The sequence below is a fragment of the Tubulanus polymorphus genome, chromosome 2 (genome assembly GCF_964204645.1).
Source record: "Tubulanus polymorphus chromosome 2, tnTubPoly1.2, whole genome shotgun sequence".
Classification (NCBI taxonomy): Eukaryota; Metazoa; Nemertea; class Palaeonemertea; order Tubulaniformes; family Tubulanidae; genus Tubulanus; species Tubulanus polymorphus.
In genome coordinates this window covers 24,309,588-24,325,907 of record NC_134026.1, presented here as the reverse complement: position 1 = coordinate 24,325,907, position 16,320 = coordinate 24,309,588, and the positions used below count along the sequence as shown (strand labels likewise).

At 37.5% G+C, this 16,320-nt stretch overlaps 2 protein-coding genes across 3 annotated transcripts in view; one reads left to right on the top strand and one right to left on the bottom strand.

Moving 5' to 3' along the window:
* LOC141900094 (unconventional myosin-XVIIIa-like) overlaps window positions 1-4,247 on the bottom strand; it is a 45,599-nt gene extending 41,352 nt beyond the window's left edge. The window contains exons 1-2 of one of the 2 annotated variants that reach the window (XM_074786827.1): window positions 4,158-4,247; window positions 1,048-2,239 (exon numbers count right to left, since the gene is read on the bottom strand). In XM_074786827.1, coding sequence (XP_074642928.1) covers window positions 1,048-2,163 — 1,116 coding nt within the window. In that variant the 5' untranslated portion in view covers window positions 2,164-2,239; window positions 4,158-4,247. Of the gene's footprint in view, window positions 1-1,047; window positions 2,240-2,601; window positions 2,685-4,157 lie in introns of those variants that run through there. The other variant, XM_074786826.1, reaches the window with a different exon arrangement.
* Window positions 4,248-5,180: 933 nt separating this feature from the next.
* Window positions 5,181-16,320, top strand: part of LOC141899068 (uncharacterized) — a 67,502-nt gene continuing 56,362 nt past the window's right edge. Inside the window, exons 1-2 of the mRNA XM_074785222.1 lie at window positions 5,181-5,432; window positions 8,981-9,847. Of these exons, the coding sequence (XP_074641323.1) occupies window positions 5,181-5,432; window positions 8,981-9,847 (1,119 nt within the window). The remainder of the gene's footprint in view (window positions 5,433-8,980; window positions 9,848-16,320) is intronic.

Here is a 16,320-nt window from a genome sequence, read left to right as displayed (position 1 = left end):
CAAGACTTCTTGAAGGTCCTTCAGTTCAGGTCACGGCATAATGACCGAATGAATGTCATATCAAATATTTGAGGTGGTTATTAAAATACCTATGCATAAAGCACGTACAACAATCTAGTAAATGTTTGTGAGTCCTGTAAAAATAAAATGTAAGCCTAATAAATCATCAACCTTTATACGATAACGCCAACGTTATCACTACAAATTCAGAGAATCATTGAACACCATCCTGAATTAGGTCTCAGTCCGAAGTGAATTGGAAAGAAGGAAAAAACTTATACAAGTATTTCCTAAGGTTGTTACCGACAATTTTGCTACCCACACATACCAGTTTAAACCAATTAAAAATCAACTTCTGCAGAAGGACTTCAAACGATCTAATATTTTTACAGTAACAGTACACCATCATTCCCAGAATAAATCCATTCACCGCATGACAGTACCTCGCCAAAACCGAAGTGCCACAGACGCACAGCATCCAATTTTCAAGCACCGACAATGACACATCGTCTACGAGAATGTATAACTCACCCGACCATCATCGTGGCTCACTTTCATAGTCCATGTCAAAAACACGGTGTTGATTTTCTCGGCATATTTCATCATCCAAGCATTGCATTTCGGCTGGCCAAGGTGTACGGAAACAACGTCACCGTCGTAAGCCGAACGGGCTTTATGAAAATCTGAACCCATTATGTATAGAAATCGCGAGAATGCTTTGACAATTCGTGCATTGAATCGGGTGAACACGGAGCCACACGCCGTGGACAAAGCGCGTTTATTGTTAGTCATACACCCAGTCATGTCACATTTGAAAAGATCATTCCGAGAAGCTGATGATGTCCCGAGTGAATATCTTAAGAAGATACAGCGAACAGAAACCTCTTCTTCACGAGGAATCTAGACTTGTTACCTGTCAATTCGTGTTTCAAATATGTCAAGTTTAAGCCCGAATAAATGCAATAAAACTTTATCTCTCATTTCATTTTCTCTGTAACAATGAAACGCGTGCATTCATTAACTTACGGAAAACTAATAATTACTAACCTCTTTTTTCTTATACTTGATACTTCCACTACGTCTAAGACTGCCGGTTTTCACATTCTCATCGTCGAGTAGAACATGACCGCCACCGACACCGAGCGACCTCATACTCAGCTCACACAACTCGGGAATCGGTTGAACCTTCAAGCGAACATCATCCCCTGAACGTTTAATCAACTCGATGATTTCTTCACGTGTATTGTTTTCGACGTTAATACCGTTAATCTCGATCAATCTATCGCCCGGCAACAGTTCCGTCTGCACGCATTTTGGGCCGCTACCTGGCTCGGCGAACACGACCATACGCTTGCGCTCTAGTGCGTTGGCCGCACAACGATCTAGCATCGTTCCTCTTCTTAAGCTAAATCCGAAATCTCCAGCCGGCTGGCGACTGAGAACCATATCTCTAGCGCGCAAAGTACGCACTTGCTCAACTGCTGGCAACTTCAACTCGCAGTTAAACGTTTTCCCCGTCACCATCTCATGAGCCGGTTTCTCGATTAGGAATTTAGCTTCCTGACCCAAACGAATCACGGCGTCTCGTTCTTTCGAACTTAATTTCTGTCCGAGTTTCATGTCTTTACTATCGACGCGGTCACCGGATAGTACTTCGTTCACTAGCGTTATCATCTGTAAATTCTCAACATCGTCGACATTGCCTACGACCCCCTGATTCGGTATCGCTGGTCCGTAGCTCGACTTCCCTTTCAGAATTCCCTTTTTAGGTTTCGAGGATAAGCGTTTGTTGTGACTTTCTGATTTTTTCGGTTGATTATTGTTGAGTTGTATTTCCACCGATGTTGTATGCGCCGGTGGAGGTGGCGTGTCGTAAACAGGAGTCGAAATTTCGACATCTTTACTACTACTAGCCCGACTACTCAACGAAGCTAAACTTGATTCACTATCACTCTGCATCATGCCGTCACTACCTTTACGCTGTTTATGTTTATCCTTCTCGCCGAATGACCACCGCCGACCGAAAAGACCTTTCTTGGCCTCGTCGAGGCGTTCAAGCTCTTCGTGTGTCAACGGGTTTTGTTTCTCTTTTTCCTTACGATCCTTTTTCTCCTTCTTTTTGCGTTCGCGTTCTTCTTTGTCCTTTTTGAAAAAGTTAATCATGATGCCTTATGGTAATTTGAACTCGCTGCGACTGTACCAAACATAAAGTTAACGCGATGAAGTGTTCTCACCATTCCTGCAATGGAAAAAGTACCGGTAAAAAGCGTATCACAATGGATCGAACACGATTGAGCGTTATCGTACTTCCGAAGCATCTGATTCATGGTGAATCGCAGTAGATAAAGCTATGCATCTGAAACTAGCAAACAAAGTGGATATTTACTTCGTTAATTTTCACTATACAAACTCATGACATAGGCCTCTTTTTTTACATAAATAAGTGACCTAAAAACATCGCTACTAATCATAATCTCTGCCATGTATGTATACCACGCTATGTTATAGAACTAGCAGTGATCAGAGTTATCTAACAGTTCATAATCAAACACAAATAAACATCCAACATTTAAGTCATAGCCCAAGATTAGATTTACTTACAGATCGACACAGCCATATGAAATAATAACTCTGAATAGAATATTTGTAATATTCAAATTGACACTGCTATTAGTCCCCGCGGATTACAAGTGTCCTCAGTTTATATGAAGCCTTTCTTTGAGTTTAAGAGTTCATACAACTAGCGCAGTACATGCAATCAAGCATGAATCATTTCCTTTTGCAAAAACCGACACAGACAAATCATTGTACACTCAACTATACCGACTAACAAGATTGTGACAAATGAACGCTGTGAACATAAGTCAACTGGTTTTTTTCTTTCAGACTGATAAAAACCGGTAATTAACTAGATCCCATGTGGGCTACTCCTCTTTACCCTGTATATACATGATTCAGTCAGCTCCCATTTTTTGGAAGGAATGGACAATGAAGTTAATTTCTAGTATCTGATAACTGTTTCGATAGATGATATACTGATATAGATAGCCACCACTGTACACATATACTTTCACCATGCGTTATTGTTTAACATTCCATACCTAACGTGTATTTAACATGTATCTCTCATCGATTATTCTGTTATATTGAAGGATCTTTTACGCTGGTGATAAAACATGTTATACTCCACTCATCCCACTTTAACAGTTTACAGCCTTTTATAAGCTCTCTACCTAGCTTTGTTCAACTGAACACATTTCACAGGAACTGAGTTTAACTAGGCCTACAGTAGTAGACCTATTAAATTCTTCCATCAAAATGTCCTAATTCAGTCCTATCTAACATTTCCATGTAAAAATACATGTACGTATAAATAAGCCCAAAAACTTGGTTTATAATAATAATCCAACTAAGGTGAAGGGGGTGAATCCAAATAAGGTGAAGGGGGTTACATTTATTAGGACCTACTAGACGTACTCAACAAAAAAACTCAAAAAAGCCTAAGGTACCTCATATCTGATCAATTCACATGTCAATTAAAAAATAAAACTATGAATGAAGAGATTACAAATGAATGTTTAAGGCCTGATGGAGTCACCCTCAAGTTTGTTGATTTTTTTATGTCATATGAGCAAATGAAGCGAGCGCTTTGTTCGACTACTACATACAGTAGGCCTACATGACAAAACAACCCTTCGGTAACGGTAAAAGTGCAGATCCGCACCTCTCGTGATTGACGCAATCTGCTGAATGACAGAATCCAGGCTAAAATCTTTCTACTCTCTCTAGGGAAGATGTCTTAAAATTAGCCAATGGCAATGTACTGAATTGCTGATGACATTTTGAATCTGAAACAATGATATTTCATGTAATTGATTGAACCGTTTATGTGAAGAGGTGCGGATCTGCACTTTTAACCAACCCTTCATTTCGTTACCCTAGGTGCCAAATATTGGCCCTGCAACGTAGCTAACTTGAACTTGAACAAATGGCAATACACCATCATCAGACTCCATCCACCACCACACACAGACAAAATTCTCACTTCCGCGTTTCGGATCTCCACTAACGCCTAATTAACTCCGAGTTTACACACTCTCTCTCACCAATATAACCCTGGGTTCATACACATGGCATTACTACATAAGTACACTTACCGATCAGAGTGAAATAAACTAACACAGCTCAGAATTCAATGAGAAAATGGTCTTTTTTACGCAAAAATTGTATTTTCATTTACAAAATGGCGGCAAGCTATGACACATGACCTTCACCGGGTGCGATCGCGATGAGATCTACTTGCCGCAGTAAGTGCTTCAGCAGCTCGCACTACGAACGACCTTCCTTGTTAGGACTCGACCAATTCTTAAATTTATAGATTGTTGCCCGGACCCGATACATGTATGTTGTATAAAAGAGATAATAGATAAATGTGTTCATAGCAAACGATATATTTGCATGTTTATTGAACGACCAAGGAACATTTTTTAGGAACACTTTCATTCGAGCAAACCGGCAGACTGATTTTGTCCAAATGTACTTATTCAAAGTTCTACAAATTTATTTCAACACCTTTAATTATTGACAGGCGCCGCCTAGATTTTTTCTGGGATATCAATTATATTTTTCTCTAAAATGATTTGAAATTTCAAGAAAAAAGCAAATTCAGTTTAATCGTCTAATTAGTAGATCCATGAATGATTATCGACCGGTATCTAAAATAATAGTAAAATGATAATCTATGAATCTCAGAATTGATCCGCCTTAGGCGACCCCTCAAATGTTTTTTAATCAAAAATTCTTTTAAATCGTCACTCAAAACTTATGCTTTTATCATGTGATATGTTTACATTTCAATATTCAAATCCTTTTAGAAAAATCTCGTTATCTGACGAATCCACTCTAAAGAATTAAGCGAGTCCTCACCATCATGATAGAGGGCACTATAGATCAGAGAACGGAAGAACGGTATTCAGCTGGCTGTTCGGCCATATTGTATTTTCCGCCATTCGAACAATCAAAGGGATTCAGCTTTTAGGATATCTAAATTATTAGCCGGATTCCAGCCGCTGTGTGGATTATAACCGTGATTTTTGTATTTTGTGTAATAGTTTAACGTCTAAGGTTCCAGATGAGGTGATTTTCTAAGCGATCCAGTGGCAGATCTCGCCAGAATCGTCATGGAAAGTGTAGGGAAAGCTCGAAACCCTCGCCCACGACGTAGAGATCGTAATAAATCCCACAAGGAAAAACAAAATCATGTGGTTTCTAGCGACGATGAGGGCGAGGATTCGCCTCCTAGGGCTTGCAAAGATAAGCCTAAAAAGGCTGAAGTGAAAAGGGATAGCTCGACTGAGAGCACAGAATCTGTGGAGGAAGATATAATTGATGGATTTGCCATAGTCAGTTTCAGAAGCTTGGAAGATCTCGAGGTGAGCTATTTATATTTGAGGGACCGTATCCACAGGAAAATCAACATCTGCCCTGTAAATGATGCATTATTGTTAATTTATTAGCTAACATTTATGATTTGATTTTCATATTGAATTCATTATTTGAAATATATATTAAGTATTGCTGTTTAGCCTAGTATGTAATGAAATTTGTCTTCGACAACTGTGTAGGCAATTGATGAATTTTTAATTGCAGCAATCTGCAATGTCTACGTGCAGGAGTCATTTGCCATGCACAACAGTCTTATGATCAGATTCATTAGTCATATTACATGTTTTGCTTTTGTATGAAGACTCCTTATACTTTGATATACATTAGTTCTTTGTTGTGTTATATTGTATGAAATATGTATACATTTGTAACAAAATGCTTTGCAGGAAAATGGAATTCAGTGTGCTATTTCAAATGATTAGGCCCCCTATAAAATAATATTATCATTAGGCCTTTATAACCAATCACTGATAACTCTGATAGCTTTCTATAAGTTTTAAGAAAATCTTTTCATTAATTTACCAGAAATTTAGTAATTATTAGCCCACAAATATTTGGCGTAATATTCCCATTTTAAGCTTAGGCCCAGTCTTGTATTTTTTGGCACATAATTCATTGATTATTGAACGTTTTGCCTCATAAAATATTCTTGGAGACGATGTTTAAATTGCAAAAAAAAAACTTTTTTTTAGAAATTGAAAAAGGAGCGACGAATTTGATGTTTTATTTAAGAATTTTTTATTGCTGTTATATTGCTAATCTTGATGAAATCCACAATAAAGATTGTCAAGAAAGTTATGGATAAGATATTACATTCTGATTCTAGACTTAACTCAAATGCACCAGGTCTGGACAATTCCTCAATTTAGGATATGGTCATGGTCATGATATTTCCCTAATTCTCAATCGGGTATATTTGCTGATGTTACAACAAAGTGGTTCATTATTTGCTAACTTGACACCATGTTGTTCAGAGTAATAATAAACCAGGTGTTACATTTATGTGCATTCATCATTTGATTCCAGCCAGGTTCTGTAAACCTTTGTTATTCTGTGAGCACATAAACCAATTTGAAGTGGAGTTACTTTCTATGTTATGTCTGCTTGTTTTTACTCTAGAAGTTGAGTATTTAAAGAGCCCTAGATTGATAGTAATCATTAATATGAAGGAATCTGATAAAAACTATGAAATGTAATGAAGTTAATTTGAGTGTTTCAATAACACAGCCAAGTAGATCCTTGTCTAGAATTTAGTAAAATTTATAGCATATTATTCATGATGCAAAATATTTGCCTTTTTGGTTTGTATCCCTATTCTATTGTCTCCCTCTTGTGTGTATCTCTATGGATGATAGATTTTCTTGTTTATTGACTTATTATTGACTGTAAAAGTCAGTGAATTTTATGAAAATGTATCAGACTAAACACTTATTTTCAATTCAGTGTGTCTGGTTAACTCGGTGAAATATTCATCGTCCCAAAGCTACCGAATAAGAGTAGATTGTATATACAAATAATGCTGATGAAATTATAGAAGCCATTTGCCAATGAATTAAAAGTGTTTACATAATGGCTATTTTGAAATTGGTTATGTAGTAGGTTTTAACTCTAAAATTCATATCCTATCTGCTCGGATGATGGCTGCACGAGCTGCTCTAATATAGGCCCTGAGAGCATGAATCATTCACATGGAAATTGGCTGTTATTTGACAATAACTCTGAAGAGCCGATAAGGATTGTGAGGGTTATAATGCCTGTCATTGCATGCACGCAAGACGACAATATGCCAAATCTGCCCCTAAAGTCTTAATATTTTGAGATCTGAAGACGTTATAATAAGTGATGCACATATCAATTGAAACTCATTAATATCGTCTTCAACTTTTCTATGTCTATAAATAGTATGAAGTTAAGCCTGAATTTCAATTCGTGAAATTTAAATTGATAGTCATTGGAATTGTGAATGAAATTTATAGGATTTCTATACTTATGGTTTTTTTTTTTATAGTTGAGGCTAGATCTTCATAAGCTAGTGATGATAGCTTATAATTGTCTGAGATTCAACTTTTCTTATACAAATCTAATTCATTGACTAATACCTACAACTTAAAGTAGGCCTATACGGGACCATTTCAGAGACACTAAAATATTTATCATGGGATTCGTGTTTCGTTTGAATGAACTGGAACCGATATTTCCAATTTTGTACCTCAATTTAAACAAAAATTTCCGTAAATTTGATCGCCAATTATAGGCCTACATCTATATCTGTACTTGTATTTCCGATTTTAAAATCAAACCCCCCTGTTTTGCTCCCGGTAGGTGTGTGTGGTTGGTTTGTAAGGGACACCGAATCAAAACAAATCAAATCAAATCTACCAATCAAATGATTAACAGGGTCAATCCATATTTTAAAATTTAAAAAATTTGCATTTAGGCAACACATAGATGATACTTAGATGACATGTCAAGTCGTTTTGTAAAGCGGGCCACAGGTCACTTTTCACTAATGTTATGTGTGTAGGTGTTTTGTACTATAATCTCCACACCTTCAAGAATGGTTTTCTTTCTAAGAGAATAAATTGTCTAGTTTTTCTCTTTGTGTATGGATATATTTATATAAATGCAATCTCAATTGACGTAGCAGGTGCCTACATAGTACATTTTACTCGTAAATGAATGCCATGAAGTTATATTGACACAAAAGCTGATTTCGTAATAATGAACATGAAACATTTAGTGTATTGTTGGTAATTTTAGCTGGGCTGTGTTTTGAACTAAGCAACCTGATATGACCACTTAATCTATTGGCTTCTATTGGCTTAGGCATATATATCGAATGATTTGATAAAAGAAGTATTGATAATTTTTCAATTTATGACTTTGACAAGATCGTTTTGATTTTGAAGTTTTGATAGGCTAAAGGTTGATTCTAAATCACTTCACGAAAAGGAGCAATAATATTAAGTTATTCCATAAGAGAAGTTAAGAATGGTTTTCAGGGTTAATCGGGAAGTTTACAAATGTGCTAATGCTGACAAAGTATGAATTTTAAGGCCTTTTGTCACAGAGGATAAAAGGCTTAATATTGATTGGTAGATGAGTAATCCTATCCTTCATGTAGGCTATACACATTTGTTTGGACCATGCATCTCTCTGCTACAATGATGCTGCATAAAATCACAACCATTATTGCTACGACTTCGGAATGGTTTGCTGATATTAATGACCTGAGTTCAAAGCAGGCTTTCTCCAACGTTCATTTAGCTTCGATAGTTTTGTCCCCCTGTGAAAATATTCGTCATATTCACTTCACCTGCTTTGTATGGATTGCTTCTGGTGTTGATGAACTTATCGATTTCAGTTAAATTTATATTTGCTGCTGGATAATTGATTCTGTTTAGTTCCAGCTGTGGATATTGTTCCTCTTCGAACTTGCTGGATTTAGCGTAGATTGATAGTTACGCATTTTAATACCGAACTTCGTGCCTATAACAAGTTTTCATAAATGTATTTTTTCTCTGTTTTCGTGTAGGATTTCTCCGCGAGTCAGATGAAGAACTCAACCAACAACCGAAGCCGCACAATTACTGCATCAGTTACCGCAACCACCAACTCAGTATTGGATCAGAAGAGGAGTACTGTATCGACGACTCTCGATAATAGCTGCGTAGTGTCCAGTACTGAGTCCAGTACTGCGACGCCTCCTATAGTGACATGTAATGACACGAATACTGCTGCTGTGACACCCGTTATTGTGACAACAACTCAGGCAGCGATTCCACTGGATTTTCCGAGCAAAAAGACCCAGCAACAACATCACTACCATCAATCACAATCAATGGATAATACAAACTTAGGGAATAATCAAAATCTGGGTAGTATATCCAGTATATCGCCGAATAGCTCTGTGCCGCCGCCGCTGCGAATAGTCGGCAGTAATAAGAATAGCAGTAAAAATAGCGTCGTTGTAAATAACGTGAAGAATAATAACGTTAACAAAGCGAAACCGAATGCTGCAAGTGATATTAAGAATATAAGTTCGAATGGGGAGTTAAAAGAGTTTAAACGCGAAGTGAACGCGAACAATTCGACGACGCCGCAGACGTTTGTGAAACCGCACTCGACGCCCGCGCCGCCACTACCACCACCACCGTCGTCATCGTCAACTTGTGGATTGTTGCCTTCTGCTGCTAGTGTTAGCGCCACCGTGACAACAATGTCGACGGTTATCGCCGTGGCGTCGACCGTCGTTACGACGACCTGTACGACGGCGATAACGTCGGTCGCAGTATCTGCCCGGTCATCGTCGGCACCTGCGCCGTCTGTTATTACATCCGCCGCCGCTACTACTGGTACGATCTTATCGCCTAGCTCATTGTCTCGTAAGAAAAATAATAAGGTAAGCATCGTTCTTGTGTTGGAACGATTTTTTCTTTGTCGAAATGGTATGTGTATTTTTTTTTTCTCGTAAATACAATATCTCCGTAGTGAGCTACGATGATTTATAATCTTTGAAGCATGCTTTTAGGTAGCCATACTTTGTTAGGAGTCAAACATTCGAGGTACATGTGGAAAGCGTAAAACACTAGAAATGAGACTCTGACTGTAGGGATCACTGGTGTAAATATGCTAAAACACCTGGTTTGTCAAACTAGGTAGAATTTATATAGCAATCATGTTGCAGTGTCAAGTGCTATGTCCAAGTAGTCCTCATTGTCAGACTTGTCGTTCGTTCGTTTCTACCAATGGAGAACGTACAGCTGTATTTAGGAGACCGCCAGCAAAACAAATCAATAAAGTCGGCGTACATGTCTTATTAGCGAATCGTCATCAAATTTTCATTTTTTTTCCTCTCGAGAGTCTCGAATAGCCTCGTCCGTTGACTACGTAGTTTTTCCCTGACCCCGAAGCGGTTATTACAGCGGCTACATGACCGATGAATTATCCCGATCATATTGTTAGCTTACATCGATTCTCCCTGTGTTCTGTGCCACTCTAGTTGTTTTTGCTGCACTTAATATTTAGTTTTTTTTTTTGGCGCCTTATAAAACGTTACCATTATGAAACCTAAACAACGTTAACCATTCAGCGTCATATTACAAACGACAACCATAAATCGATGTGCAAAACGTCACAGGTCTATGTGTACACATACAAGCTATTGGGCAGAATATTATTGACACAGATGTAGAATGGCTTCCTGTGATTATATAATGAGCCATATTTGAACATCGAAATGTTATATTGCATTGAATATCATTAGAAGACGTGTTGAAATAGTAAAGGATGTATGATGATATCAGAAGCAGGCATAAATCGAAATGATAAGTAAATCGGATTATTCGGTCAAAATGGCGGATGTATATACATATGGAAGTCTGATATAAAAGCAAGACCCTGACATGGGGATGCTGGTGGAATGACGAAGCTATCTACGATCTGTGTAGGGCCGGCGTGAATTTCATCGGCGGTCAATATAAAAATGTGTAAACATATAATTTCATTATTCAAATGTTTTAGAAAATATGTTCGATATTAGGGGTATGCAGGTTTCATGAGATTAGCAATTTATGATAGCATAGCTGTCATATACGGCTCCGCATCCTCTGATGGCATGCATATTAGGTGACATTTCAATTCTTTATTGATCCTTTAAATTCCCAAATTCAATACACAATTCATACAAAATAGCATAAACAAGTTTATTTTAAATGAAATATCGAGTGACAGCCAAACCGGGACCGGGCCGGCTAGGCCACACGATATGCTCATCATCCAAAGTCCCAGATGAAGCAGACAGACGAGCTCTCCTCAACCATGGAGGCAATGCAGTTGCAGACCAACTTAGAGACAAAAGTGAATGAAGTCGGTCGCAAGTTATCAATTCGACTAAGACCTCGTATCACCTACCCAATCCCCGAATCTCATAATTCCCCAAATTTCTGAAAACTTCAATTTCAAATTTGCAATTCCACATTAGCTTATCCCAAAAATTCGAAGGGGTGAAATAATTTATTAAAATTAACTTTCTTGTTTATATTTATGTTAATACGTTTTGATATGAATCGGCTAAATATGTGAATACTACATTATTGGGTTATTGTCATTATCGAACCTGCAATGTGATGATTACTCGTAGTGAAACTGCATTTCATTGAGAAACACTATTTATCTATTGATTTTTTTGTATGTGTTTGTAATTGTTTGTTTATGTTACTAGTTATATATGTTTTCACTACTGCTGGATGTAAAATTATCTGTTGTTTCTAGTGTTTACTTCCATCATCTGAAATTGTAAATGCAGTTTTCCGTCAATCAGTTCTGTTTCGTCAAAGTCGAAAGTTTGATAGCAGCGTTTCAATAATGGACATCGGCGATTTATTGTTCGTCGACCTCGTGGACTGTTCTGCAAAAATTATTCTAGTCCCGATGATGCAGGACATAATGTCACTAACCACACTCTCGCTGATACTGGTATATAGCGCGACACAAATTCATGGCTTCAGTTTTCACCCTAAGCGGAGACATTTTTATACGCAGTCGGCATAAACCTCTTTGATTATATGCGGATAGTATTGCTAGCATACGGCACGTGTAAACTACAGATGAAAATCAAGAGATTAGTGTTTTACTTCAACACACATTGATTATTTGATTCCCAAGGAAATTCCACCGCATTAAATTGAGTGCTATCAATTTACACTCAGTCATGACTTTTTTTTACAAGCGCTCGACAGTCTCGAGTGACAACTTCTGTTAAGTATATATTAAGAATTTTTTAGATTATAAGATTGAAGAGGGGATCTATTATGTCATGGGGATTTTCGTTTTATGTTGTTATTTATAGACCGTCGAAGTATTTTCCACTCGTGCTTGTCCGGCAAAATCATTCTCTTCAAGTAATTTACTGAAAACGATTTATTTGAGGGTCCAACAGGGATTTTATAGCCCAGTCCGTAATGTACACGCAGGTAGGCATTGTGTAAGGTTGTATTCTCATTCTTATATCCATCTCGGATCATAAGAAAATTATGCAATACCTAATCTAAGTTTAACACTGATTGTAGATATATCTGGAATAGTTATCCTTGAGAATTTCCATTAGATCTGCAAACTATGTCGCATAAATCTGTGACAGTTTTATTTCATGAATGTTCATTTTTAGATGATGTCTGCGTCAATGTTCTTACGAGTACTGATCTTTTTAACAAAGAGATGATAATGTAGTTCTGCCCTACCCTCCAGCTATAATCCTCTACCTCCTTATGTGATGTAAACTCCATAGTCAGTATGCAGAATGCTGAATATACTTTGTAGCTGAGTTCATTGGGTTGTTCTGTTACTGCATCCTGGCTTCCACCCATTACAGCATTGTTTGTCATCCTAGTTCGCCTGGATAATCCATAAGATGTCCCGCTATCATCAGTGTGATTAATTATATCAATTCCGCCTGTATTTCATGATCTGACAAGACACTAATTGGGTTTAACCACGTTTAAACCAAGACGGAATCTATAGCAGTGGCTATGCCAACAGTTTTTCCCCAGAGTAGCTAACTCCTTCGTAAAGTTCAGGTTTTGTAAGGTTTGGTTTAACCAAATCTTATTAAGTTAAGTAGTTGTGCGGCTTCGGTGTGGATGAAAAAGAGCTTCGAATTAGTTTTTTTTACGAATGAAGCTCTTAGGGAAATTGAAATTAGAATTCAAGTTAAAATCACTCGTAGAATATAGAATTCTATCCTCAGTTGCTTGTATCCTATATAATGGCCTTCTCGAATATCTAAATTACAGCGTTCAGAGCTATCTTATTTCGCTGTGGGTGGACTTGGTTTTGACATCAGTCGAGAATTTCCGCCATGGAAACTTTATTTCCAGTTTTCAAATCATAAAGCCTAGCGCACATCGACACTGCCATTGGAGACAACTAGTTGCTACCGAACGATTACCCCGATTACCCCGCGCACATCGAAATCTAGTTACAACCGGTCAGTTGCAGCAACTGCATGGCACGTGTCGATCGTCGAGATCCAGAGCGCGCACATCGACGGATATGACTGCGATTGAGTACAACCAGTTGCTCAAAAGTAGAACATGGGCAACTGGCTGGAACTGGAGATAGATCGACGCTTACCAATCATAAGCTCGCTCACATCAACACATTCAAGCAACTGATCGTATCCAGCCAGTTCCTCTCATGCGCCGAAAACTGCCTTGCAACTAGTTGTCTCCAATCGCAGTGTCGATGTGCGCTAGGCTTAACTGTTCAGCGAAGGAAATTTTTACCATTTTCTTGATAACGCCAGTTTGCAGTACAAAGAATGGGCATCTTGTATTGCTACTAATATCATGAAATTTCAACCTCGCATAATGGATCCATGAATTGACTGCTAGTGCAAGTATTGAAAATAAAGTGCATTATTTCACTGAAAACAGGAAACTGAAAATTGATACTTCCTGATGTACGATATAGAATGTTTACACATTCGAACTGACATGTTAAACTTTACCATCCTTGAGCGCCGTAGATCGGAGTATGATGCTCTAATCAAGTAATGAGTTCAGAATTCTCTTGAGAAAAAAGAGTAATAGGAGGAAAAAAGAGTAATAGGAGGAAGTCTCTAAGTAGAAAAATGTTCTGCAAACATTTGTAAAATTGAGCTTGTCACAATTGAACTCGTCCATGAAAATAAAAAAGATAGTGGCTTAGGTATACAGAAAATATGATATTATTTGAAATCAGTCACTTGAGGATGATTGCAGAATTTTGCATTGCGCTATAGCGTTCCTTTGAGCTCGTAGATGGGAGTATGATGCTCTAATGAAGTTACGATTTCAGAGTCGCCCACATGGAAAAAGGGGTAAGAGAAGGAAGTTTATGATAAGAAAAATCCTCAGCAAACACTTAACACTTTTTCAACACGCAAACACTTTTCCAGGCCCTGGAAAATCTATGGAAATTTTGGTTTTTCTCTGTGGCTGTGGAAAAAGTATGGAAAATCAGAAAATGACCTCAAAATAAAAATGTCCTTCAATTTTGAATTATAGGCTTAAGCCAATCCTCTCCACTAAGAATTTTGATAACAAAAGGGAGTTGTCATTTTCCAGATAACAGGTTGTCTTTAGTCACTACACATTTGAGAACAATCTTTATGAAAACACTTTGTGAATGGTATTCATTAATGCCACTTATTTACTTTTGTATTGAAGGACAGGACATGCTTTCATATCTAGACTAAATTATAATGATGCTGGCTTGTTTACACCAGGGAGGGGATCACACCTCCCTCCCCCCCACCGGTAAAATTCCCTGGTGAAAATCATCAGGTTGGCGATGTATAACCTAGTGGCATGGAAAATTTATAATCTTGGTATGGAAAATGTATGGAAAAGGTTTGAAAAATGATGTTGGCCAACCTGTGGGAACCCTGTTGTATAATTGAGCTTTCATTCGAAGAGGTTTTCGTCTATTGTATTTGCAGCGAAAATCTGAATATTGCACTTTTTCCATCGCGAAGTAAAAAAAAGTTGCCGAATGTGTTTGCGAATGATCCCCTTTTGCGGTCGAAACGCAGTCTATTGAATTATTCATAGAACGACAAGAGACTAGTGTGTCATCAACAGAATTGAACAATCTATAGCGAATAATATCCCCATGTGCATGTTATAATAGCACGACACGCTGATCTTTAGTAAAGCTAAATTACCTTCACAATTGAACTTGTCCGTGCAAAAAAAAAGATAGCGGCTCGGGTTTCCAGAAAATATGAAATAGCCTTCGAATAAGACTTATTTGACACATTAGAAACATTAGGATAATTTCAGAATTTTGTATTTTTAGTGCTACAGCATCTGTAGTATATCAAAATTGTTTATGAACCATATGAAACGGTGCAACACATGTTTGGGTACAATTTACCTCGTCTATTGCCATCACGTCAAATCATTGATATTTAACATTATTGAAGATTCGCTTATTTGTTGATGATGTTTCAGAATTCGTATTCATGTTTCATACTAATGGATATAATGAGAAACAATAAATTATATTCATTGGCCATGTAAATTATGTGATGGTCCCTCATATAACAACAGTTGCCTCGATAACCAAAGAGGTCTGATTTTCATAGTATTTTGTTTACTAGGCTAATTTGTTTGTAAAGGTTGTTATTATTCTCTATGACACCAGACTCTCCAGTATCTGAGGGCTGTATTCATTAAAGAATGAATTTGTCATCATTCGTGGGTATCTCGAAATCTAAAACACGAGATCTGTGCGTGAAAATGTCTCAATAACATGTAAACGATTGTCTTCGTAAACTGTGGCGCCATCTGAGAATAAGAATACAAACTAGTAAACACACCGACGCCCGATTGCTCGTGATTTACAACCCCTTTAAGAGCACTTAATCATACTGTCAGAACGGATTAGGTATTGGTGAAGAGTAGTCTTCGAACAGTCAAATAGATAATCATAGATTGCCGCTATCGGTAGGGCATTTGCATATAATGTTTCAGTTGAAATAATCTGTTAATTCGTGGCTTAAGATTTAATTATTAGTACGCAAGACATTGCAGACTGGTTAGCTTATTTGTAAAGATAAGCAGAATTTTGCTAAGCGCAAAGCAAATGACTAACCCTAGTCTTTAATTTTTTTCCTCCAGATTAAAGGCCACAATGGTTGATTTTTAATTACGTATGAAAGTATTTAATGCGTTTGAGCCGTGCTAGATGAAAGGGGGTTAGAAAACATACTTGAATGTTGTCATTAAAAATAATAATCAGCGGCTGAATACGCTCGCATATTTACTACTGATAAAATTTCTTAGGAGCAATTTCAGGTGTTTCTGCTCTTTCTCTCTTGAGACTAGAATG